The 24,150-nt window shown below is 42.1% G+C and overlaps 3 protein-coding genes across 4 annotated transcripts; 2 read left to right on the plus strand and 1 right to left on the minus strand.

The window, feature by feature from the left end:
* Positions 1-1,292: 1,292 nt before the first annotated feature.
* brpf3a (bromodomain and PHD finger containing, 3a) lies at positions 1,293-14,425 on the plus strand. 2 transcript variants are annotated; one of them, XM_030051691.1, is made up of 13 exons: positions 1,293-1,653; positions 3,194-4,711; positions 4,989-5,145; positions 5,959-6,090; positions 6,312-6,440; positions 6,543-6,855; positions 6,979-7,323; positions 7,464-8,018; positions 11,054-11,108; positions 11,197-11,285; positions 11,531-11,628; positions 12,367-12,521; positions 12,630-14,425. In XM_030051691.1, exons 2-13 carry the CDS (start codon positions 3,213-3,215, stop codon positions 12,811-12,813), a joined length of 3,711 nt encoding a protein of 1,236 aa, XP_029907551.1. In that variant the 5' UTR covers positions 1,293-1,653; positions 3,194-3,212; the 3' UTR covers positions 12,814-14,425. The 2 variants fall into 2 exon arrangements, with proteins under 2 accessions (XP_029907551.1, XP_029907552.1); XM_030051692.1 differs by having other exon boundaries at positions 5,962-6,090.
* Positions 14,426-15,266: 841 nt separating this feature from the next.
* On the minus strand, positions 15,267-20,732 carry mon1bb (MON1 secretory trafficking family member Bb). Its single transcript, XM_030052679.1, has 6 exons — positions 20,576-20,732; positions 19,765-19,862; positions 19,065-19,670; positions 18,143-18,935; positions 17,232-17,379; positions 15,267-16,624 (listed from the first exon to the last, which is right to left on the minus strand). The coding sequence occupies exons 2-6, from the start codon at positions 19,844-19,846 to the stop codon at positions 16,397-16,399; spliced, it is 1,857 nt and encodes a 618-aa protein (XP_029908539.1). The 5' UTR covers positions 19,847-19,862; positions 20,576-20,732; the 3' UTR covers positions 15,267-16,396.
* Positions 20,733-20,931: 199 nt separating this feature from the next.
* Positions 20,932-24,143, plus strand: tcta (T cell leukemia translocation altered). Its single transcript, XM_030052687.1, has 3 exons — positions 20,932-21,532; positions 21,690-21,741; positions 22,849-24,143. The coding sequence occupies exons 1-3, from the start codon at positions 21,322-21,324 to the stop codon at positions 22,889-22,891; spliced, it is 306 nt and encodes a 101-aa protein (XP_029908547.1). The 5' UTR covers positions 20,932-21,321; the 3' UTR covers positions 22,892-24,143.
* The last annotated feature ends 7 nt before the right edge of the window (positions 24,144-24,150 follow it).

A 24,150-nucleotide genomic window follows, 5' to 3' on the forward strand; every position in this document is an offset into this window, starting at 1 on the left:
GCACTGTCATCTGAAATAATAATTTGTTCTTGCAATTAGTGAAAATCTCCAGCATATTTTTTTTTTACAAGATGTAAATTTTTTATAGCCTTGGTTTGATTTCATTTTCTGATGAAAACTACTCGGAGTAGCAAGCAAAACAAGGGGAAATAAATGGGCTGGCATTCAACATCAGGCCATGATTCACTCATTTTTGTTTTCACCTGTATTCCCCCATTACCCTCATGAGCCAATATACAACCATATCCAGGTTTACAAACAGGCTTGTATCTACTGATTTTTGGAACTTTACCTAATATATGATTACTGGCAAAATATGTGGAGTGGATTAGAGCAAAATGGATTTTCTAGTATTAGAGCTTACTGATTTATAAGTGCAAAGGAAATACCAAAATGAGCTTGATTAGGACATCACTGAGTGTTCAGCCTGCAGGAATGTTGTCTGGGCAAACAACTGTGTGAGTTATAAATTAAATAAAAGTCTGAATTTGATTGTTCAATATGTATATTACAGCTTCTATGGTGACACCAGTTGCAAAAAATGAGTGAGCAATAAGCAGTGCTTGGAAATTGGGGTGTGGGTTTTGGGCTGTAAGGCCAAAACCCAAGGAGGCAAGTTATGGCTTCAAAAAAGCCGACTGACATCATAATATTTTTCTTACTCTATAACAGTGTATTGACAGAATGCCTTCTCTGGCCAGGGGAGAAATTCAATCAGCAAAAATCAATGTTAGCTATGATGCAAAAAACAAATATTGTCAAATCACATACCACCTAACATATAGTGATGAAAGTAGACAAACTTAAGATTTTGTCCAACTGCATATTTATTTTTAACACAGCCTACTGAAATTCAGCAGCCTGCAGCATGCTATATTGTAACCTATTGGGCATTTCAGCTAGCCTGGTAAAATTTGACTGCAGTGCAGCCTCAATCCCAAGTAGGAGGAAAAAGAAAAACTCAAGCCTAAAACTCAAGCATAATTCAGCCTTAAGCGTATAGAGTCAGCATTATCCTGTGGTTTTGCTTCATGTCTGACGGCCACTGGATTAGCTGACCTGCACACACGCTTCATAAAATCACACTGCATTAGAAGTAGAAGGTAACAGGTGTCACAATCTGTTGTATGTCTTAAATGAAGAGAAGGCGCGCAATTACAGGTCTCGTTGTTTTTCTCATCGCGTTATTCTCTCACGAGCTCCTGTTGGAGTCCGATTACTTCGGTTTTCCATGGTAACCAATCACAATAAGATGCGCGTTGCGTGCGAGGCCAAACGACGACCTACAATTGGCCGAGATCGTTTTTTCCAAAGGGGCGTATTTTTCAAGCCATCTTGACTGAAAATTTAGCCTCATCCAAGGTACATTAACTTGATATCTACAGGATTTTAGTATTTTTAAGTGGAAAATCAACAACGTTGGAAAGGTTTGAAGCATAGCTATGAAACCAGGTCGAGTTTATGTGTTTGTCCGGAGTCACAGCGGAGGACTGGACTGCTGAAGATGACGCTATCGCCCCTGAAATTACCGGCTAACGTTAGCTAAGCTAACGGCTAGCATGTCCGCCTTGGTTGTAGTCTGTCACTAGCTGACATTTGGCCAGGATTAGTTGTTTTCTCTGGCACAGGCACTGCGGAGGACGATTTCTCAAGGTAAACCACTTCGATATTTTCAGATATTCAGTCGCACTAGGTAACGTTGGAAAATTTTGTGATTTTTGTGCGAGCTATGTGTCCTGCCCGACGGAGTAATCGTTATCGCATCAGCAATAGAAAAACCTTTTTGCAGGGGTCTGGAATACAAAGCACAGTCCACAGCATCGCACACTGCAGTGCTGTCATCTAATGTATGCGAGCAATTAATGTATGCAGTTTGGCACCGTGTATACGATGCACTGACACTCTGGTTGCAGTTGGCATGTATAATTGGGCTGCTAATCAACTTGCAATACAAATGTTGTCTCTGTTGTTGTGCGGGTAAAATGGCTGACAGATGTTAGATACACGGGTTGGTATTTAGCGCTCTTCAACCTAACTACGCACAGCAACAAGGAAAAAATAGAGGATGCTAGCATTTCATTGGTTTGACAGTAACGTGGCAGTGTTACAGACTCCTGATTGGGCCAATCGAAACACGGCCGTGGTGCATGCAAGCAGGGCAGGCAAGTTACTGTATTTGTGCAGCTACAGCACTTGAGCTAAACCCACATTACCATCTTATACAGTAACATCAGTACTACACAGTATATCATAACTATTGTGCAGAGGAAAAATAGAAATACGATGTACCTCACCAGAGATGCAAAATAGGATGAGGCTTTATTGGTCCTAAGGCTCTTGCAGCAGCAAAAGCAATAAGATTCATCAGTGGGAAATGTAAAGTATAAGTACATTCATGTGTACTTACACAGAATATAAAATAATAGACAATGAAAGTGTCATTTCTTAATTATGAATAATTAAACATGCAATGAAATGTCACTGATAACATTTCACTCACTGGCTTTTTGGCTCTTTCCTCTCAACTCCATCTTCCCTATTATAATTAGGAAAATTTAATTACAATAAATTTATATTTTATAGCAGCAAGTGACTTTAAGGAAGCCTTTGTTTGCAATGAGGTGGGGTGGTTGCACATACAAACATGTACATGAATAAAGACCAAATCATACAGACCCACATTTGAAGCTGCCGACTAACGCAACAATTGTATGCTTTAGGCCACAGACTAGCTCATCTGGAGCAGTTGGGTGTGAAGTGCCTCACTTGAGGGCACGTCAGCAGTTACCTCGGTTGCCCCCCTAACTGAATTTGCCATCCAGTGTGAGGATTTGAACTGCTTCCCACCAGATCACATGCATGCCTCTCTAACAGCTGCACCACCAGCACTTATTGGGCAGATATTGCAATACTTAGTAACATCATACTCATCATTCATGAGTTTCTTACAGTTTAGCTCATTGTTATAAACATGGACTATGGCTGCCATTTAGTTATTAATACTTCACCTTAGGCAGTACCTTTGGTTTGATAATAGCCAGCTATCAAAATGATTGTATACTAATGAAATAAAAAAAACAATGCAGTGCAATTAGAACATTGTAGCCCAGTGAGCATATGTAAAGTAGAGGATGGTATCAGTAATTGGCATCATTTCTTCAGTTTTATTTTTTCTTCTGTTCTCATCTGTTAGGGAGCTGGTGTAAACCCCCATGCAGAAGGTGAGGAGGTGGGAATGTGAGACAGTTGCTAGAGGACTCAACATGGGTAGGGGCCGAGGCCGAGGGAGGGGAAGGGGCAGGGGTTCATCTGGCCATTTGCGGCCCCCCTCGCCCTACAGACTACAGTTGTCTCCGACCAGGGAGACTTTGACCTATGCTCAGGCACAGAAAATCGTGGAGGTGGACCTAGATGGAAGGCTCCATAGGATTAACATCACCGATCCCCTGCCAGTCATCACTGAGGATGAGATGATGGCCCAGGACATTGCTGAATGCAACAGCAACAAGGAGAACAGTGAGCAGACGCAGAGTAAAGCCAGATCGTGGAGGAAACCCCCAAATGCCAAAGGTAGGCGGAACGGCAAAAATGCGTCTCACCAGAGCCAGCGGTCTGGCTCCCAGCAGCACACAAGTCCTACTAATTCCCCATCTCACCAAAGTCCTCTACCTGAGCCCACCTTCCGCGTGCTGAGTTCTGTATGCCCTTCAGATGCACCACCTCTCCCAGCAGCCTATTACCGTTACATAGAAAAATCAGGGGAGGAGCAGGACTGCCAGGCAGAGTATGACATGGATGAGGAGGACCTGGCCTGGCTAGAGATGGTCAACCAGAAGAGGGTGTCTGACGGCCATGCATCCGTATCTCCGGACACTTTTGAGCTACTGATCGACCGCTTGGAGAGGGAGTCCATCCTGGAGTCCCGCAGCCAGGCTTTGTCCCAGAGTGCCATAGACGAGGATGCCTTCTGCTGTGTTTGCCTGGATGATGAGTGTCTGAACAGTAATGTCATCCTGTTCTGTGACATCTGCAACCTGGCTGTTCACCAGGAGTGTTACGGTGTGCCCTATGTACCTGAGGGCCAGTGGCTGTGCCGCTGCTGCCTGCAGTCCCCCTCCCGTCCTGTAGACTGTGTGCTCTGTCCTAACCGGGGAGGTGCCTTCAAACAGACAAGTGATGGATGCTGGGCTCACGTTGTCTGTGCTATATGGATCCCTGAAGTGTGCTTCGCCAACACTGTCTTCTTGGAGCCTGTCGAAGGGGTCAAGAACATTCCTCCTGCCCGCTGGAAGCTCACCTGCTACCTGTGTAAGCAGAAGGGCAGAGGAGCGTCCATTCAGTGCCACAAAGCCAACTGCTACAGGGCCTTTCATGTCACGTGTGCCCAGAAAGCTGGCCTTTTCATGAAGATAGACCCTGTCAGAGAGACCAGTGTCAATGGTACAACCTTCTCTGTGAAGAAGACAGCTTTCTGTGAGCATCACTCTCCAGTTGGGTCTCGGCGGGAAGGGTCTGGAGACGAGTCAGTCGAGGGGAGACTGGTGGGAGGCCGGGGCAACCGGGGTCAGAGGTCCTATACACAAAGCCCCCCAACACCACCAAACAAGAGGGATGCCAAGGGTCAGAAAAAGAAGACTAAGAAAGGGTCTGGTGGGTCAACACGTCGCTCTACTGTGCCTGTGCTGCTGGTGCCTCAGATCCCCTCTCACAGGTCTGACAGTCACTCTTTCTGATAATATTTTCCTCAGCATACATATTTTTTAAATTAATTGTAGAGTTACCATTTCCTCACCACAGGTGATTGATATTCTTTGTAGGATCCATAGGATGCACATTACCAATTCATAGATTCATAGACATGTATTTTTATTCCCTTTTAACTGAATGCAGTACCAATATGCCACAGATTTCCAGTGTTTAATTATTTCTAGTAGTAGTATTGCCACAGAGTCAGTGTATGATTTTAGTCTTATATGGTGTCTCCGCAGGCTGAACAAGATCTGCACAGGAGTTGCAGTCCAGAGGAAAAATCAGTTCATGCAAAGGCTTCATAATTACTGGTTGCTGAAACGGCAGTCACGCAATGGCATGCCTCTCATACGCCGACTTCATTCTCACCTGCAGGCCCACAAGACTGCAGAACAGGTGAGGAAGGATGAGAGTGCATATAAGGTCGAATGTAAATTAACTGAAAATGCATCACAACCCTCCCCATCACTTGCTGCAAGTGATTCCCCCTCTCTCCCCCTGCCTTTCCTGCCTCCCTCTATTGTCATTATCAAATTAAGCAGAAATGTCAGAAATTATCTTTTATCACTGAAATAAAACCCACAAAAGTCAATGAATCATGCATAAATCATCTCAAATATCTGTCACCACTTCTAGATAGTGGATTTGTGTTTACTATCTGGACAGACAGCAGCTCCAAAACTGGAATGCAACAGCTTATTTGCTTCATTATTGAAAACAAAATCATGAAATGTTTGAAAAAGACGACTATGGAAATCTGCCAACTTGTTTGGGGTTTTAATTATAAAGTGAGCTTTATGAATAAAAGAAGAAAATGGCTGCTGCCCATTCTTTGGATGAGAATTCCTATTTTCTAACTGTGTAATTTTTTCATTTGTATTTTACCTTGTTTTGTAAAGGCCACAGAACCTTGCGGCAACTCCCTGTATCGGCATATTTTAAACAGACGATCTATGGGTTACATTTTTGTCACATTGGAAAGCTAGGAGGACTAATTGCATTTCCCAGTTTCCCAGTAAGAGCAACTACTTAGTTGCAACATATACTGGAACTGATACTGCAATGGACCCAAGAGCAAACTTGGGCTTCAGAGCTGAAATTTCCCCATGCTGCCCATGTCTGCAAAAATTACACAGTAATTCATTTTAATGGGTATTAATGCTGAATCTGAAATGTAAGCTCATTGTGTGGGTATTCCTTTGTGTTCAGAAGGAACCTGATGAGAAGTTGTGTGCTGCAAGAGAGGAGCTACGCTACTGGCAGAAACTGAGGCAAGACTTGGAAAGAGCCAGGCTCTTGGTGGAACTGATCCGCAAGAGAGAGAGGCTAAAGAGAGAGCAGGTGATTTACGGATGTCTCCTAAAATTATGTTAAACAAGAGAAATAAGACAAGCAGTAGTGGTTTGAGTTACTTTCTCTCATACAGATGTTCATGATCTGCGTTGTCACCTATGCAGCCTTCTTTTCACTATCTGTCATTCATTATAGTCTTTCAGAGTGACCTTGTATTTCCCTCACTCTGCTCTACCCTAATTATTTATATCATCTCTCCGCCTCCTCAGATGAAAATTCAGCAGGCTGCTCTGGAACTGAAGTTGACCCCGGCTCTAGTGCTTCTCCGCTCCACCTTGGACCAACTGCAAGAGAAGGACACTGCCAAGATCTTCTCGCAGCCTGTAAATCTAGCAGAGGTTGGTTCAGTTCAGAAGGGTTAGCCCTTTCATCCACCATCGTTTTTGCTTTGCCTGTATTGTGACTCAGTTAATGTATTCTTATCCCAATGATTCCTCAAGGTCCCAGATTACCTGGAGTTTATTTCTCAACCCATGGACTTCTCCACCATGCGTACCAAACTGGAGGCCCATGCCTACTGCTCCATAGCAGACCTTGAGAGTGACTTTGAACTCATGGTCTCCAATTGCCTCAAATACAACTCCAAGGACACAATGTTCCACAGGGCAGCCCTGCACCTGCGGGAGGTTGGGGGAGCAGTTCTCCGCCATGCCCACAGGCAGGCTCAGAGTATCGGCCTGGACCCCAGCACCGGTATGCACCTCCCAGAGGCTCCAAACAAACATGGCTTCTACCACTGCAGCTGGGATGATGGTGAGTTGGGAGGGTTTGTTCTCATGAGGGAGAGACTTAAACATTTCCTCTTAAGCGTAACCCATTACTCTCATCCCTTCTCATTCCCTTGTTTTCCTGCTCCTCGTCTTACACTCTCCACAGTTGACTGTATCCTGGATCCAGAGAACAGACTGCACCTGACCACAGACGAGCAACTGAAGGCATTACTGGACAAACTGGACATGGTTACATCTATGCGATCCAGTGGTGGGCGAACCAAACGCATCAGGTTGCTGCGCAGAGAGATCAACACTCTCAGACAGAAGATGAACCAGCAGCAGCACAACTCTCATTCTGTAAATGGTAATGACAAGGAGGAAGAGGGAAAAGAAGAAGAAGAAGAAGAAGAAGAACAGGAAGAGAAGGAAGAACAGAAGGACAGAAAAAAGGGGAAGAAAGACATTCAGGATAATGGACCTTTTACATCAGTCTCTGACACTGGGACAGGTAAGAGGATTTTTACACAGTGCGTTAATGAAAGATTAGATGAAATAACTTTAAACTCATTTGGCATTATTTTATTGCTACAGTAATGGCACCAGTTATGCATTATTAATATTGCTTGATTAAATCTGTCCTTGATCCAGATGACTCTCCACCTGTACTAGAGCTGACATGCCCAGTGTCATCACCACTGCCAGGAGACGCTCCACTCGAACCGCCAGTGCTGGGCATAGTAACTGGAGGGCGAAGATCACCTGGGCGCTCCTACAAGCGTCCGAGATCGGCCCGCAGCGGAAGCAAAAGCCAGGGTGAAGATGAAGCTGAAGTTGGTGAAACCCCATCATCACAACCAGAGGCTGTCCACGAAGTCACCCCGCTGGGTACCCCTCCAAATCCGCCGCTAGTTGGGGTCGGTCGCCGTACATCTGTTCTGTTCAAGAAAGCTAAAAATGGGGCAAGGATGGCAAAAGATAAGACTGTACCACAACAGAATGGAAAGAAGTCTGAAGGTAAAATCAATGGCTTGGACAGCACCCCAGCCAGTCCACATTCGCCCGGTGTGACCACTATCTCCTCCTCGCCCCCAACCCCGACTCCCACCCCTGTTCCCCCGCCACCCTCCTCCCACCACTTGAGGTCCAGAGGCCACAGCTCAGACAGCGAAGCAGACAAACCCCCAACACCATCCAGAGAAGGAGGTAAGAGGAACATGTTGCACTTGTTAGGTGTATGTAGTGCCTTGCCAGTCTATTCAGACCCTGGACTTACATTTTGTTTAGCCACTAACTTATTATGTCTGCCAAGGAGGTCATGGAATCGGTCTGTCTGTCTGTTACCAAGATATCTCAAAGTTGTGAACGGATTTACATGAAACTTTGTATAGAGATTGATCCTTGATTGAAGTCTTGACTTGATTGAATATGCACACTGTTCAGTAAGTGGCTGGACAGCTAGTGGATTGTGAGGAAATATTCACTGAATTTGTTCATTTCAAATATCAATCTGTCTCTAGAGTAGCTGAGACCTAACCCTAACCCTAACTTTAACATTAACCTTAACCCCAACCGGACTTCATCAGCTGGGGGGATCTCCGGCTGATCCAATCCACCAAGTACCTTTCTAAGTATACCGTATTCTTGTATTCTTTCCTTGGAATCAGGGCAAAAAGCAAAGACCGCTCCGATCCGAGTGCTCTTGGTATCCATCTTCGCAGGAACACTCAAAGAATCAAGCAAATACTGTGTTATAATCCACAAAATGTGGCAACACCTCAAAGTAGCATCAGAGTGTCTGTTGGTCACTTTGAATACTTTGGAATGGAGGGGCTTTCTTTGACGTCACCCCTGGGCTTCTGTTTTGGCTGTGAGGCAGGGCAGCCAGTCAGGGCAAAGCATGTACGCAATGAATCTGGACGGACAATCTGACTTCTCTCCGTCATCAAGCCTGCTAGCTTTCACACAAGATTATGTGGATGGGGAGGTTTTGTAGCCACTCAGCTGTAAGCAGTCAAGTCACACGGACAGCTAGCTGCCTGACCGTGAACTGGCTTAGAGCCAAGAAGAGAAGTGACATGAAAAGTATATCAATGCGATGACAGTAACAAGAAGAGAAGAAGACGCCATGACTGTCAGGCAAGATCTTATTTTTATATGGGCTGAGTTTTTCCTTCTGTTTTTTTTCCCTTCAGCTGGAGGTGTAATGCGGTCACAGCTCAACAGTGAAAGTGTTTATTACCACGTTAGGCAACATTCTGTGGATTCCACTGCTTAATTTTATTAGGTTGCAAAGATGATTGGCAATCTTGACAAAATTTGCATCCATGGGTTCAAGGTGTTATTTTGTACGTTGTCTATTTGTGTGAGGACAAGCTACATCATCATATTTTATTTTATTTCTTTTCTCTTTGGGTTTTGGTAATCTTTAAAAAAGGTAGCTGCGGTTTCTTGTGCAGGCGAATGCATAGCAGATCTTTACCAGTTTTAATCATGTTTTCTATGAACATGACACAATACCTGATCTGGCAGAGGGCTGCACTCTACTGGGGGCATTTTCTAGTTTGAGAAAATATTTGGGATTTTTAAAACTTGTTTGAGTTCAATATAAAGCACCGTTTTATCAAAGTAAAACCAAATTGTAGAATTTAATGTGAAAGCACCATTACAGGTACAGTTTACAGCTTTAGTGTAGCACCATCTAGTGGTTATTGCCATCTGCGGTCGGAATTTATAAGCTAACTAGGATTTCATTTAGCATTAGTTGGAGGTAAAAATTCTACACCACAACACAAACTAGGCTGACATTTGAGGGTAAAAAACATTTAAAGGAGCTACAAGTGGTGTCACGTCAAGCAAAAGTCATAGGAAACAAGGCAGACATAATGTGTATTTTATGATTCAGCAAGTTGAAATGCCCTGCTGTTAGCAGAAACCAGTATGACAAGAACGAAGGAGAGAAATGAGGCCAACAGGCCAAACTGGCTTGGCTGTTTGAAAGCTCTTAATCTCAACAACCATCAGAGTAACAGTGGACTGACTGGTATTGATAGACACTTTTTAATGCCAGCAGCTCTGTTATGGTCATTTGCAGGTACTGTGAGCATTTGAGCAGGTAAATTATTACATATTGTACCTTTTTTAAAAAGTAAACATTTTGCATAAACATTACACACTATTGCTTTGTTTGGGCCACACCGTCACACTAGCAAAAATTAGCTCAACATTTCTTACCTGTTAATCATGTATCAGATTTGTATTTAGTGATATTGGGCAATGTTTCATTTTTAACTTTTTTTAATTTGTCATTCTTGGTAGCAAAGCCGAAACCAGTTCCCTTCACTGGAAACTCGTAGGGATTTTAGGGTGTTGCCTCGAATTTATCTCCATCAGCATTCTTGAGCGCTGTATGTAATATATTGTTCACTTATGGATGACTTTCAAGACCAGTTCTTCAAGCTAAAAAGACAACATAAATCACCTTTTTGCAATCTTTATAATTGAAAATGCAGAAGGTACAGTTGCAGTGGGGCTTTCACAGTCAGTTCTCACTTGGAAGCCATCAGAGAAATTGGACAGGAAAACTCGTAAATATTTCAAATTCTGTATTTTCTCAAACTGTGATGGGAGGGTGATGATTTATATTTCCTCTGAAAGTTAAAGAACTGGTTTTGAATGTCATCCATAAATTAACCATATATTCCATACTGTGCTTAAGTATGCTGATGGAGAATCCAGTCGACATCTTTAAATCCCATTAAGTCCCGCTGAGAATTCGGTAAGGGATCTGTCTATGGCAAGAACCATTTTTTTATTAAACAGTTTTAAAAGGAAACATTGTTCGGCACTAAATACAATGAAATATATGAGCAGCAGAAATGTTGAGCAAATTTTTGGACTAGCATAGCAGTTTAGCCCAAGCAAAGCAATGGTGTTAAATACTTTTTCAAGCTCAGTTTGTTATTTCGGTATTGTACTTTCACATAAAATTCTTCAGATTTGTTTTCACTTCACTAAGATGGAGCACTTTATGCAGAGTACCCCATGAAATTCCCAATTAAATGCATTTTGAAATAACTTGATAGCGTGACAGTGCGCCCAAAGTCCAGGGTCTGAATGTTTTCGCAAAGCACTGTATGTATGTTGGTGGAATTGTTGTCATTCTCTAAGATTAGTGGAAATGGTTGAGCGGAGTCAGTTTCTGGTCAGCGCTCTATTGAGGGTGTTTGTGTTTCCACTAGGCCTAACAAATGGAAAGCACATTGCTGAGGACCACCATGATGACCAAAAACTAAAGTGAGTATCCAGAAGTAGGTGTATTATCTTTGAAATTCTTTGGCATTAAAACATAGTTAAACCTTAATCATCCTCTCTGTGTTGACAGCTGCAGTGTCTCTCCACCCAAACGCAGCCGGGGGAAACCCGCTCTAGCCAAAGTCCCCAACAGTGAGAACGGAGACATCTCTGGCTCTGGTGTGTATTATCATAAGAAGGCAGTCCAAATAACATTGGAATGTCTCAGGATTTTTTTTTTTTTTTTTTTACACCATCATTTCTTTTGATGATGAGTAGGGTGAGATTCTATAAATGCAACTGATGAGAAAAGTGACCCATAATTGTATGTGACAGATAAAGTTCAATTAAATGTCAGAGTTGATCAAGACCTTTCACCAATACAGTCTGACCGGATGCCTTGTAATTGTTCTTCCTCTGCACAGGAAGGACGATGCTTCTGTCTTTAGATAGTGAGACGGAGCTGACGCCCCTTGATCTGGTTTGGGCCAAATGCCGAGGATATCCGTCATACCCAGCAATGGTGAGAATGAATTTGATCTTGTAGCTTGTGGTGTGCATAGATTTTTATTTTTTGTCTCATGGAACTAAGTGTAAGAATAGAACGTATTTTCAGAGGTCAGCGTTGGACTGACTTTTTGATCATGTACCTGCCTGCTCCTGCACCCTAACTGGTCCAGATTGTCCTGCTTTCACCCCACAGAATCCCACAGAAACTCATTCTACGTATTTATATCACTTGAAAAGGTATTTTGCCTGGCAGTGCACAGAGATGCAATGAATCTAGCCCCCAACTACATTGTCAGATTTAAGCTCTACAAGTTTTAGGGGGATTTTTCTGGGATTTAAATTAAATTAAACTTCCAATGTTAATAATAATAAGAATACCTTATTTAGTTTTAAAGTAACCTTTATTACAGCTTCACCAAAAAACATCCTCCAAATAAATACTTTAAAAGAGACAAAGAAAGTACTACCCTAAATTTGTTGACATAACTCTATTTATAGTGAAGGCTGAAATGACAGCACTAATAATATCAAGAGAGAGAGAGACAGCATTTTTTCTTTTCAATTATTAGGCTATTTTGTGTTTTTCGTCCAACCTCTGCCTGCAGTGGCTTGCATGACTGCCCGCTCCCGGCTGCAGTGCTCAAGAATGTCCCACAGCAGTGCTGTCCTACAAGTGAACAAAGGCCTGCTTAAATCCCATTTAAAGCAATCATTTTTTAGAAAACTGTAATGTAAAAATGTATTCCTACAGATTGTTGACCCAGACATGCCACAGGAGGGGCTTCTTCACAATGGCATCCCCATCCCAGTTCCCCCTGTGGAGGTGCTCAAACTGGGCGAGTGGAGACAAGTGGAAGCAGGCGAGAAGCTCTTCTTAGTGCTCTTCTTCGACACCAAAAGGACGTGGTAAGACTCGGGCTGGCAGGATGAACCTAAGGCTGAATTTTGTAACAGTGAGGTTTCATATTGTACATTGCCTGACTCCTTTCACTTTCACGTGTCCTTGCCTTTCAGGCAATGGCTCCCTCGAGACAAACTCCTGCCGCTGGGGATGGATGACACTGTGGACAAACTGCGCCTGATGGAGGGCAAGAAACCCAGCGTGCGCAAGTCTGTACACACAGCATACGACCGGGCCATGGTACACTTAAACCATGTGAGAGGAAACCTAAACTTCACCCCCTCCAATTTTATATGAATAATTTTAGTCTCTTAAATTTGACCATCCTCAGCAGGTTCCTGGTTTGAGGGATAGAAGTTTAATCAGGGTGAAGCTCCTGAATAGGTGGGGAAAGTAAAACTAGGATCTCCATTTCAACAGTTCAGCCTTGATTGTAATTTGTCTCTTTGTGGCAAAAAAAAAATGTGACGCTTCAGTGAGTTTTTTTAATGGGGGAAAAAGTAACAGCTTGAAGAGATTTTTAGAAGAATTTTCAATCATTTATGTGATTTTTTCTTTCTTCTTTTTTCCCTTTTTTATTTTACAAAACCACTGTTACTATGTGTTAACATGAAGTTTATTTTAGGCCAAAGTGAATCAAGACTTTAAAGTGTGAAATGTGTAAATAGTTTTTTCCTCAAAGGGACTGTCTTGATTCAGAGCATATTCCGATTGTATTTGCCATTGAAATATCACTGCTTTCAGAGTGGTAAAGTCCCACTTAACTGTTCACATCATGTCTGGACCCTACTTTTAAGAAAGTTCTGTTTTGGCAGCTATGGACAAAAATTATTAGTTCACCCTCAGAAGTTCTTAAAAATTCCCCAAATTATGTTTAAAACAATAACACACAATACATAAAAGCTTTCTGAATGAATATGAGGCACAAAACTTAAAAATTGACACGCCTCTCGTTCATATCCTTCCTACATCAAATCACCTACGATCTAGCCTGTTAGTGTAGGCTGGGCCAATATGATTGTTTTCCTTTGGAAAAATCAGACGTCCTGGAGTGTTTTTTAAAGGATGCTTTTGAAGTGAATGAGGAAAAAAGTGAAAATTTTACCCCATAGATGCCAGTTCAAACATTCTTGAAATTTCAGTCTTGCTATGACTTGGCGTGGGTGAGACTTCAGAACACTTTACTTATTTTTCCATATTGTGAAACTGTTTTTTGTATTATTATGAGAATATTGGAGTACTTTGTGCAGCTACTTGGTGAAAGAGATGTAAAGTCACTACATAGAAGGTGATGCTGATTATGTCAGGTCATGAAAGGGTTTACTGCAATCACTTGTTGAAAAACTTGCAAATGCGTGCAAATCTGGCTGTAATGACTTGAAAAGCACAATCGGTCTGTTTTGAAAAACTTGTGGAAGTGATGACTCCTGGAGCCATATGTGTGGCAAAAAAACCTTATATATGTGTGTGTGTGTATATATACAAACTCAGTTTAGTAAATGTGCATGTGTATAGTTTTGTAAATATGTAAATGTATGTTTATATCGGCTTACATGAAGTAATTTAAGGAATGCAAAAATCTAATTTAGATTTTAATTTATATTGTGTGACAGTTGAAAGAGTGTTATTTAAAAAGTAAATATTGAAAAGATTTATGTATGATGCTCAGTAGCTCTTTGTAATAGTGACGGTACCTACGGAAATGTCAGATCATATTCCCTAGCAGTCAATTGGCACAAAACCCTAGTTCTGTAGGCATGAGTGCACTAGCCTACTAGACTCGTTTTGTTTTTTTCCTTGGGTGGCACGGGAGATTTTTGATCTTGTTATTTGAATTGTAGAGCAAGATCTATAATCTGCCTGAGACAATATTTTCTCACACAAGAATAAATACTGTTTGAAAGGACTATTTGTGTGACGCTGTCTATTACTCTGCTCAGCTGTGCTGCATCCATGGCTGGGTTTGTCGTTGCTGTGAAGTCGAGCTTTGTTCAGGCCCAAATTATTTTAGTTGAAATTCAAGTTTCTAAAGATACCACAAACATCCTGCAAATTACAGGGAAATGTGTATAAAATGATGCAGAAGAAATCTAAATATTTTCTATTCGATGTGATGGACCGGCTGTAAGTAATAGATTGAATATTTCACTCTTTGCAAGTGTGATAAAGCTTCACTGGAGTGATGCAACCAGCGGATGCAGAATATGTATGTGACACTAAAACAATATGTGAAAAAAATAACTGAAGTTACTTAAGGAGGAAGTTGAAAGGCTTGAATACATACTGAGCAGTACCAGTTTCAAGCCTCACAATTTATCACTCCATCACCTTTTCCTTTGCATTAGGGAAGTAGCCTCAAGGCTTCACATGCTGCAACTTTAATGAACGTCTGGTCTATGCAACTTAGTTGTATTGGGGTTCTATAAGGAGGACCACAAATGGAAATTATGAATTTGATTTGATTTGTCATAATTCTGAAGGTTCTGATTGAGTTGCAGTTCAAAATTGACTTGTGTGAAGCCAGCATGAGAGACAGTCCTGCATCTGGAGGATCATCAGGCTCAGTTTCAGTAATGTGTGTGTGTCCTGCTGAAGCTCTGAGAAACACACTGGAGTGGCTCATTAATGATAAAAGTCATGGAATGACTGCCATGTAAGACTTTTTTTTTTTTTTTTGCCAAACAAACTTAAATTTGCATGCCCTCTACTACCAACTCCACCTTTTCTGGACTTCAAATATGACAACTGTGTAGATTTGTGTAACCTGGGGTTTATTTCATAATACTGTGGACACATTTTCTCTTAAGACTTCAATTGATAGGAAATTCCTCATTACACAAGGATGAGGCTATTATTTATGTACACATAGCTACAAAACTATTACCCGAAAAGAAGAGGCCTCAAAGCTCTCACTACTGTGGGTGTCATGATAATCTGGCTGTACGTACCAAGTGGAAACAGTTTTTCATGAAATTAATGGTGAGTCTTTAGCCAAATCATCTCATGATATTCCGAGAATCTGGCTCCTAGTAATGAAGACAATAACAAAGACAGTGATGATCATGTCACTTGATCAGACTCGACTTTTAAGGGTGAGGATCACTATTTACGTTGTATTCTGCACAAAATGTTACATGGATAAGGGCTGATCATCTTGACATGGAGTGGAAACATCAGTGGACTGAAACAATACAGCGTATTCAAATTCTCTCTCTTCTAGCTGTCATGAAGCCCAAAACAAACAAACAAACAAAAAAAAACAACGTGCTTGCATTTCTTGTATATCGCATTTTGAAGGTTTGGGATGTTTTTGTGTAATGGAAAAAAAAAGTTTAAAAAATCAAATGTTTGAGATCCAGTCTGAGAAAGGTAGTTTAAGTTCATTTTTCACATCTTGTCTTACACAAGAAAGTGACAACAAACAAACAAACAAACAAACCTTGCAATAGTTATTACCATATGTAGCCTGTGAATGTGAACTGTCTTTGATGCGGTACATTCACTGTCTGAGGAAAATCCCTCACTTTTGTTGCATTAATAAAACAATATAAAAACATTTAAATATCATTGCAATGATATTCGACAATTCTACCACAGTTCAATTTTAAAATGTACTCATTTATAACGCTGTTTTTCCCTGACTGTGTCTGACTGAAAGCAGTGATGAAATGACATGCTTTCTTGTTAAGGTAAAGAAATAATACTAATTTCAAAAGAGACCATTCCTTCTTAAATAGTGTAAAACTTAGTGTTTGAGTCCAGTAGTCAAAGTCCGTTAAGTCCAACAAGCATCAAGAGGGTTCCAAATACCTTGTAGCCAGTGTGCAAACTATTGTTGATAGAGGAGGGCAGAGCCACATTAAGTAGCACCTAGTGAGTCCTATAGCAGAGATAAAAAGCCATTATCTGTGGAGTCCTGCTGGTCAGATTTTCCTCCACGGGAGCTCTTGCTGGGGTTTGGGGTGGTGGAATATTTCGGGGGGTATCTGATGAAGAGACGGTCCTCCTCCTTTTTGATCCACCTTAGAAGCTTAGTGATAGCAGTGATGGCGCAGGCCTTGGTCACGAGGGGGCTGAAGCAGGTGTACAGCTCAAACTTACTTGTGACCTACAGCCGTCAGGAAAACCAACATTTTAGGTTAAGACAGTTTTTCATTGAGCGGTTTCAAATTCCTAAAAATAATCAAAATAATCTATCTTTCCCCTCTTCCCCCTAGTGTGAACTATCCATCCAGATAGTCTCTTGTGTGATTTGGTGAGGTTTCCAGTCTGCCGTGATCTTCCCCGTCTACTGACATCACAGTACAATGGTGCTGGATGGATATTCTTTTGTGAAACTTCAACCATTACAAATCTACATATGAAAAACAGATAAATGGCAACAGCTCTGTCCAAAGCACTGCCAGGGACACCTGACTAAAGCTGTTGCTGTTCAGTTTTTCCACATGTATTTTTGATGGTTTGAGCTCCATTAAAAAAAAAAAAAAAAAAACATTCATCCACTTCCACTGTAGCAGAGTCCCAGAAGGCTGTGGCAGACCTGAAACCTCACCAAATCACACAGCAACTGTCTGGGTGGATTACTGCTGGTATGTGGGGATATTGTTTTACATTTTGAGCAAACTGTGTTTTTAAATCTATTCATACACACAGACAGTAGCCAGGTGATAAACACAGTAACACCTGTGAGTGCCTCCGTGAAGGCAGCTACATACCCAGGCTAGCAGAGTTTCCCTCTCAGCCACGTGGTAAATGAGCTTGAGTGGCCGGGAGGTGCTGTGGATGCGGCTGTGCATATAACGGTACAGGTCCAGCAGTCTCATTTTCTCCTCCTCGCTGCTGTATGGAGCCTCCATCTCTGGGCTAGACGCAGCAAACAATCACAGCAGAAGGGTTATATTCAGAAAACCCACAGTGTTTTCATATAGAAACAACAATACAGAGACATAACAGGCTGTAGCACTGAAATGTTTGGACAAAGCAGCTGGGAATGCTGAGGAGACAAAATAGCACAGAGAGGGGTCCAACCAACAAGGCAGTGCTCCCGATATAATTTGATTTAAATCAAGGCTTGGCTTGGCTGCTAGATAATGTAATAGGACACCTAATGCTTTCTATTGAGCTCAGTGAGAGATAAGTGAAGTAAATTGGCTTCCAGTGGATGACAATCTGGTTAGATTCACAACAAATGTCATACATTTTGTATTGCTCTGTGCCCCTGTAAGTGGCTTGTTTCAGGATCCCTTGTATTCTTAAATGCAAAAGAGAACATTTTTCAATTGGACTTCACTCCATAACAATAAACCGGAGAAGTAAATAATAACAGTGACTGAATATAACACAAAAACAGGCTAGATTTTGTCAGAAAGAGAACGGGACTTCAGATAACTTCGTATCCAGGCTGTGAAAATGCTACGCAATTGCACTTTATCCCCGACCATTCCGTGTCTTCCCCAAAAGGCTAAAAGAGAAATTATGTTAAAGAAAAAAATGCTGTACCCAAATGTATCGCAGTTCATATCACATTTTACAGAAGTCAAATTTCATTTATTGCCAAAATAATGAAGCCCTAAAATAGGCTTGTGTAACCCTGTTGCAGTGAGCTGCAAACACAACACACACACACCTGGTGAACTGGGTGAGCTGGCGGTAGTTGTCTGGCACATCAAAGGGCTTGTACATGAAGTGTCTGAGGTCGGAGACGCCCACCTGGCTCACGCTGTACGACTGGGCTTTCGCTATGAGACTCAGAGAGTTTTGAGCCACCATGGCCTCCTCTATCCTCCTCTTGCACTCAGCCACGGCATAGAAGGCCTCCTTGTCTGTTGAGAGCAGCAGCAAACAAACAGTGCATTCTGGAGGATCCAGGTAGGAAATATACGCATAAAAGTAACAGTCAGGATTAAAGAGCGGGAGGCAGATGGGAGTCCAGATCTCCCCAGCCTGGAAGGCAGAGGAGGCTCCGATGAGGTTGAGCAGAAGGTGGACGTCTGCAGGCTCCAGCCTGGCGTCCTCAATGACAGTCTTTTCTTGGACGATGGTGAGCAGCTGGTTCTTGGCAATGAGGATGGAGAAAACCAGGTTAGGGGTGATGGCCTTTTGCAGGATCTGGCTGAGGGAGTCCCTGAGAGAAGAAGCCAGGGGTAAGCAGTGCACTGCTGCCAGCAGGAAGCTGGGGTCAGAGTCCACCAGGTTGAGAAGGCCGTCCAGGATCTTCTCAGAACCTGCAAGTAATCTCCTCAGATCGTAGTTTTTCTTGTGTTCGAAAATTCGGGCTATGCTGGCCTGGGTGAGCATGCTGATGATCTGATAGTAGACGTACAGGAGCTCGCCACGTAGTTGCTGCTCAGACTGACGACTGCTGGATACACACACCAGCACCAGGGGCCCCTTCTGCAGGAACACCACTGTGTGCTCCTCTGATGGAAGGAAACAGAGAAGACAGGCAAAAGATACTGTTACCAATCTGAAAAAAAAAAAATGTCATGAAACAAGTGGTATACCGAACATTTGTCAGACGTATGTCCCTGTGTGGCCACATCTCTCACCTGAATACACGGAGCGGATGATGTTGTCTCCACTCTGGACAAAAGACACCAGTGCCATCATGACTCCCATGGTAGAGGAGAGGGCCTCTTCACTGCCATAGCGGGAGTAGATGGGCTTGCCTGCTTCACTCAGCACAAAAACATGCTTCCTGTGCTGCCGCCAGCTCTCAGCGGTCACGTCCTCATCACGGTGAGACAGAAACGCAGGAGCCTCCAGGGTGCCAGTTTCCAACAAGGGAGATGACCTCCCCTTGACACCTACACCTTGCTCTTCCAGTTTGCCCCTGGCCAGCATTGTAACAACAAATTCCCCAGAGTCGTCCTGGCCATTGCTCATATCAGCCTCCTCTGTTACTCCGCCAGCAGGCTGCGTATACATACTGTTCTGACATTCAAAGATCCCTGACTCTTCAGTCTCAAGCTCTTTAACCTGGTTTACTTGGGGCTCTGCATCCAGACTCTGCTCCCCTGCTGGAGCATCTGACAACACTGACTCTGCAGGGGCCTCTTTGTTAACAATGGTATTGTCATTTATCTCCACAGGATTTGCATGTTCAGGAAACATGTGATTCCCCAACAGGGAGAGAGAGGTTGCCAAGGTGTCAGCTGTAATAAAAGACAGAAAAGAAGACAGGTGAGTTGAGCAAAGTTTATAGTTTGAATGACAAAAGGGCTATCAGTCAGCAACATCATGATTTACCAGCTGGGATGGAGCTCTCCGAGGGTGGATCATGAATCTTCACTCCCTCCGCCTCTCCTCTGGGTTGATTTTCACTCTCCATGTTGTCATCCCAGTTGCTGGAGAAGAGAAAAGCAATAAATAAACAAACAAACAAACAAACAAACAAACAAACTTGAATAATCATGAGCAAAACAAAATTCCCAATCAATCCCGTTTCATTGTCCGTACTGTCGCATTAATGAGCCACCATCATTAACTGCGGTCCTTGGCCTCCTCATTGCTCAAAGATCACGCATCAAAGTGTCCATTAATAAGATGCTGGATGCTGGATCTGTGGTCCAGTCACATGATTTCAGGGGTAAACTGGTTTCAGAGCAAAAACCCAACTCTAGGATACTGGGCGAGCTCTGGAATTCAGAAGTCATTTCAACTCCACAGTCAGGTTAAGTTAACTGCTAGTCGGGTTAATGTTTTGGTCTGCAGAAACTTATGCCTGGTAAATATCGACTATTAACGCGACATTACACCAAACAAACAGGCAAACCAAAGTAGTTGTCCGCCGCAGCTAGGCAGCTAGCGTGTAAATAACCACACTACTTGCAAAGCTCATGTTAGCTTGCCTGCTAACTGGCATGTCAGCAACTAGTCCTCTGTTTTCATTCTTGATTCTTAGTACCGTTTCTTCTCAGTAGTTGTTGGCTGCAGCTAACAGGCTAACGTTGCCAGCTAGCAGCGACACAGATCAATTTCATGGCCTTGGCTTAACAGTGAGCATGCGAACAACCGCGAACAACTCAAATTGACAGGTAAGACGAAGAGTCCAACTTACTATTTATTGCACCGTCGAAACGCTGGGAGGAAATGTTTAATTTGCTACATAAACTTTAATCCGCAGCCAGGTTTCAAACAAGCTGTCAAGATGAGAGAGGCAGAAAACAATTTTCATCCTTGCCACAGCAGACATCCGGAATCCCTGATGACAAGCCCGGGTGGCCAATCAGATGGCTCGATAGCCACACGTAAAACCCGCCCCTCCGGGTACATTCCAGACGGCACGGAAAAAACATGACTGTGTGACAAATAAACACATTTTAAACACATAACCAATACTTTTTTTTTCTTTTTTTTTGATGCACTTTAATTATTTTAATTAACGCCATCACTCATTAGATTGTCCACGCTTCCTAGAGCGATAAGCACGGACATGACCAGTTGCTATGTGGCTAGGGCATTTTGCAGCAGTACGTGCTCCTAGTGCTCAACTTTATCGGAATAGGTACAAATAGCAGACGTCAAAACAAACTGCGCATACTAGTAATGAAATGTGTTTGTTGCAAAGTGATTGCAATAGCGACATTATTCGTTAGCTGTAGCATGGCGAGGTGAGGTGACGGGGCTGCGCGCTGCGTACTTTCCGGCACATTCATCACAACCATGGTTACAAACAAGCCGCCGCTGGAAATGGCGAGTGGCTTATCCTAACGGGCTACAGCGGTGTTGTAAAGAAGATATGTTACGGACACAGACATATCAGGTGGCGCTTTGTGTGATACGCTAGCTGGACAAGTGGACACAATGGAGGAGCCGTGGGATTTTGAGTTTTTGTCTCGCATCGCTGACAGCTGCGTGTCTTTCCTCTCCGAGTTCGTTGACGACTGGCTCGCCAACGACATGAGAGTGTCCATATTCAAAATCCTACTCAGCTGGTTGATTTTTAGCCTCGTCGCGATTCACTTTGCGTGGAAAGTCTACGGAAACACAGTGAACGACATGTACTACAGACAAGGTGGGTGTTGTTGACTTGGTTTGCCGAGCGTCGGATTGTTAGCTGTTGTGTGCTAAGCTAGCGCTAGCCTATCTGACGTTAGCTTTAGCTGACAAACAACTGGCCTTTTCGATGTTTATTCGCCGCTCTCTGTGTCTGTCTGTCTGCTCATGTTCAGGTACAGGACAGAATGGAGGCACACCTGACACTGCACCTCACCTGAGTGGATGGTAGGTGTCTGAGCACCCATGTCTGTTCACACAGGCAGCCCACCCTCCTCACACACTGCCTGGGAACTCGCTATTGAGCCTCAGATTGGATAGGCTGCCATTAGAACAGATGATGCTCTCATTTCTCATACCTATCTTATTCATGTAATTAATTGGTTGAATATACGATTGTCTTGCTAAGATGGATTACATTTGCAAAATATAGTAGATACTGTGAAAGTCTTTATTCGGGAACTATATGCTTATCTTAGACTTCAGTGCTGATTCGATATGGATCACGAGCTTTTGCGATTCGATATTACAATTTATTCCAGTTTTTTGTTGTTTGAATTATCCCCTCGTTTGTCAATGTAAAGTTTGAGGCTCTGATTATCACAAAGGTCGGAATGGGACATGTTATACAATGATGTCAAGTTAAAAAAAAAAAAAAAAAAAAAAAAAAGATCTCTCTATAATGAAATGGATCCTATTAGGGCTAACATCATCACAAATCAATGAAATGTGGCGCACTGAATCCACAAGTCTCAGCTTTCCAGTCAAACCTGGTTTATGCAATTCCAGGACTGTTTAGTTCCTAGTATGCAGAAATGTGATATTTTAGAATAGGTGAAAATTATACATTTGTACTGCAGGCAAAAACCTGCATGGATTGTGCCCCAAACTGCATTAAACTGCATTGAAACTAAATTGATTCAGTATTTAAAGGGGGGGGGATATATATCTATATATATCTATATATATATATATCTATATATATCTATATATATATATATCTATATATATCTATATATATATATATCTATATCTATATATATCTATAGATATATATATATCTATATATATCTATAGATATATATATATATATATATATATATATATATATATATATATATCTATATATATATCTATATATATATATATATTTTTTTTTTTTTTTTTTTTTTTCCCACCACTACTACATCAAAGCTACAAAAACTGTTTCCAGGATATTCCTCATGGTGTTATTATTTATATGACTATTAATGTTGGCTCAGACTTCATTTGAATTATCATGACTGTTTTAGTATTAACCGCTTCATGTGTGATGATGCTCTGTTGTCCTTCCAGGGAAAGCACCGCAGGAGGTACACTGAAGACCCATCGAGAGTGACAGTCAGGACAATGCTATGGACCCTGAGAAAACTGTTCATACAGTATGTGGTTTTATCAGAACAACTAACCAGGCGACTCAGATGTGACAGACGTAACTGTGCCTTCACGTTGTTTGATAACAATGCATTGTCTTCACTGCAGTATGAGGGATGCCCCCACTGGCTTTGAAAATGTGGCTGTCGTCAAGCATACTGGACTGGGTGCTCCAGTGTCGACTGCCTCTCAGAAATTATTCTAGCCTATCAGTATTGGCCAATGAGTACCACTTTATTCTACTTAAATGCCCATCTAGATTTGTTCAGTGGATAAGACAGTTTTCCATGGCTGAAAAGGCTTCTGGAGTATGGTGAGCAGAGGGTGTTGTGTGTGAATGTGTCATTTGAGGACTCTTCAGATACATGCATCAACTATTGGGAGCAAACAGAAGTCTACTTCTATTCAGAAGCCACTAAACAAGGAAAATCTGTTGGACTTTATTCAAGTGATATATGCAAGGGGAATACAATGTATGGTGTGCTTCACATTTTAATTTGGTTGGCCATATAAGATGCTACGACAGGACACACAGAGTTTAACAGGAAGGGAGTACTTCAGACAGCTTTTTTTTAAGTGATTTAAATTACATCAGGATCAAACCAGAGTAAGTGAATGATTTCAGATTCAGAGGTGACAAGCTTTGCATGGTATGCTTGGTTTTGATCCACAGTGGTTGGCAGTAGCCAGGGCTGTTTAAATTGTGGGTATTTCATGAAGAATGGTCATGGCTTGTTGAAAGACAGTAATTATGAATAGTGGTTCATGTCTCATGTACTTATTTTTTATTCATTAATGTTCAGCAACTTAACAGTTAAAAAAATGGTCTGTCTCACAGTCAGTTACTGATTTACACTGAAGACCAGAATCAGTCTGTAGCGCTAGACAGTGGGCTACAGGATATTTACAGAAATGTTTGTTGATGTGCATTGTTCCTTATTAAGTAAAATGATGACACAATCTCAGCACATTAAATAAATCAAAGTTCCTGAAAGAGTCAAGCATTGCAGGCAGCAGACTGAAGAACTGTGCCAGCTTAAGTATTTTTTTCCAGTAGCCCGACTGATAAATCTGCTTGTTGTGCTTTGATGTCACCAATGTTTTTCAACTCCAAAGTGCAGTATGATTGGAAAATTTGATTTCTTTAATATTATCTGTCTTTTTCAGTACCATTTGATGTTGAATGAAAGCACATTAAATCATTATTCTAAACCCAATATTTTT

The sequence above is a fragment of the Myripristis murdjan genome, chromosome 5 (assembly GCF_902150065.1).
Source record: "Myripristis murdjan chromosome 5, fMyrMur1.1, whole genome shotgun sequence".
Classification (NCBI taxonomy): Eukaryota; Metazoa; Chordata; class Actinopteri; order Holocentriformes; family Holocentridae; genus Myripristis; species Myripristis murdjan.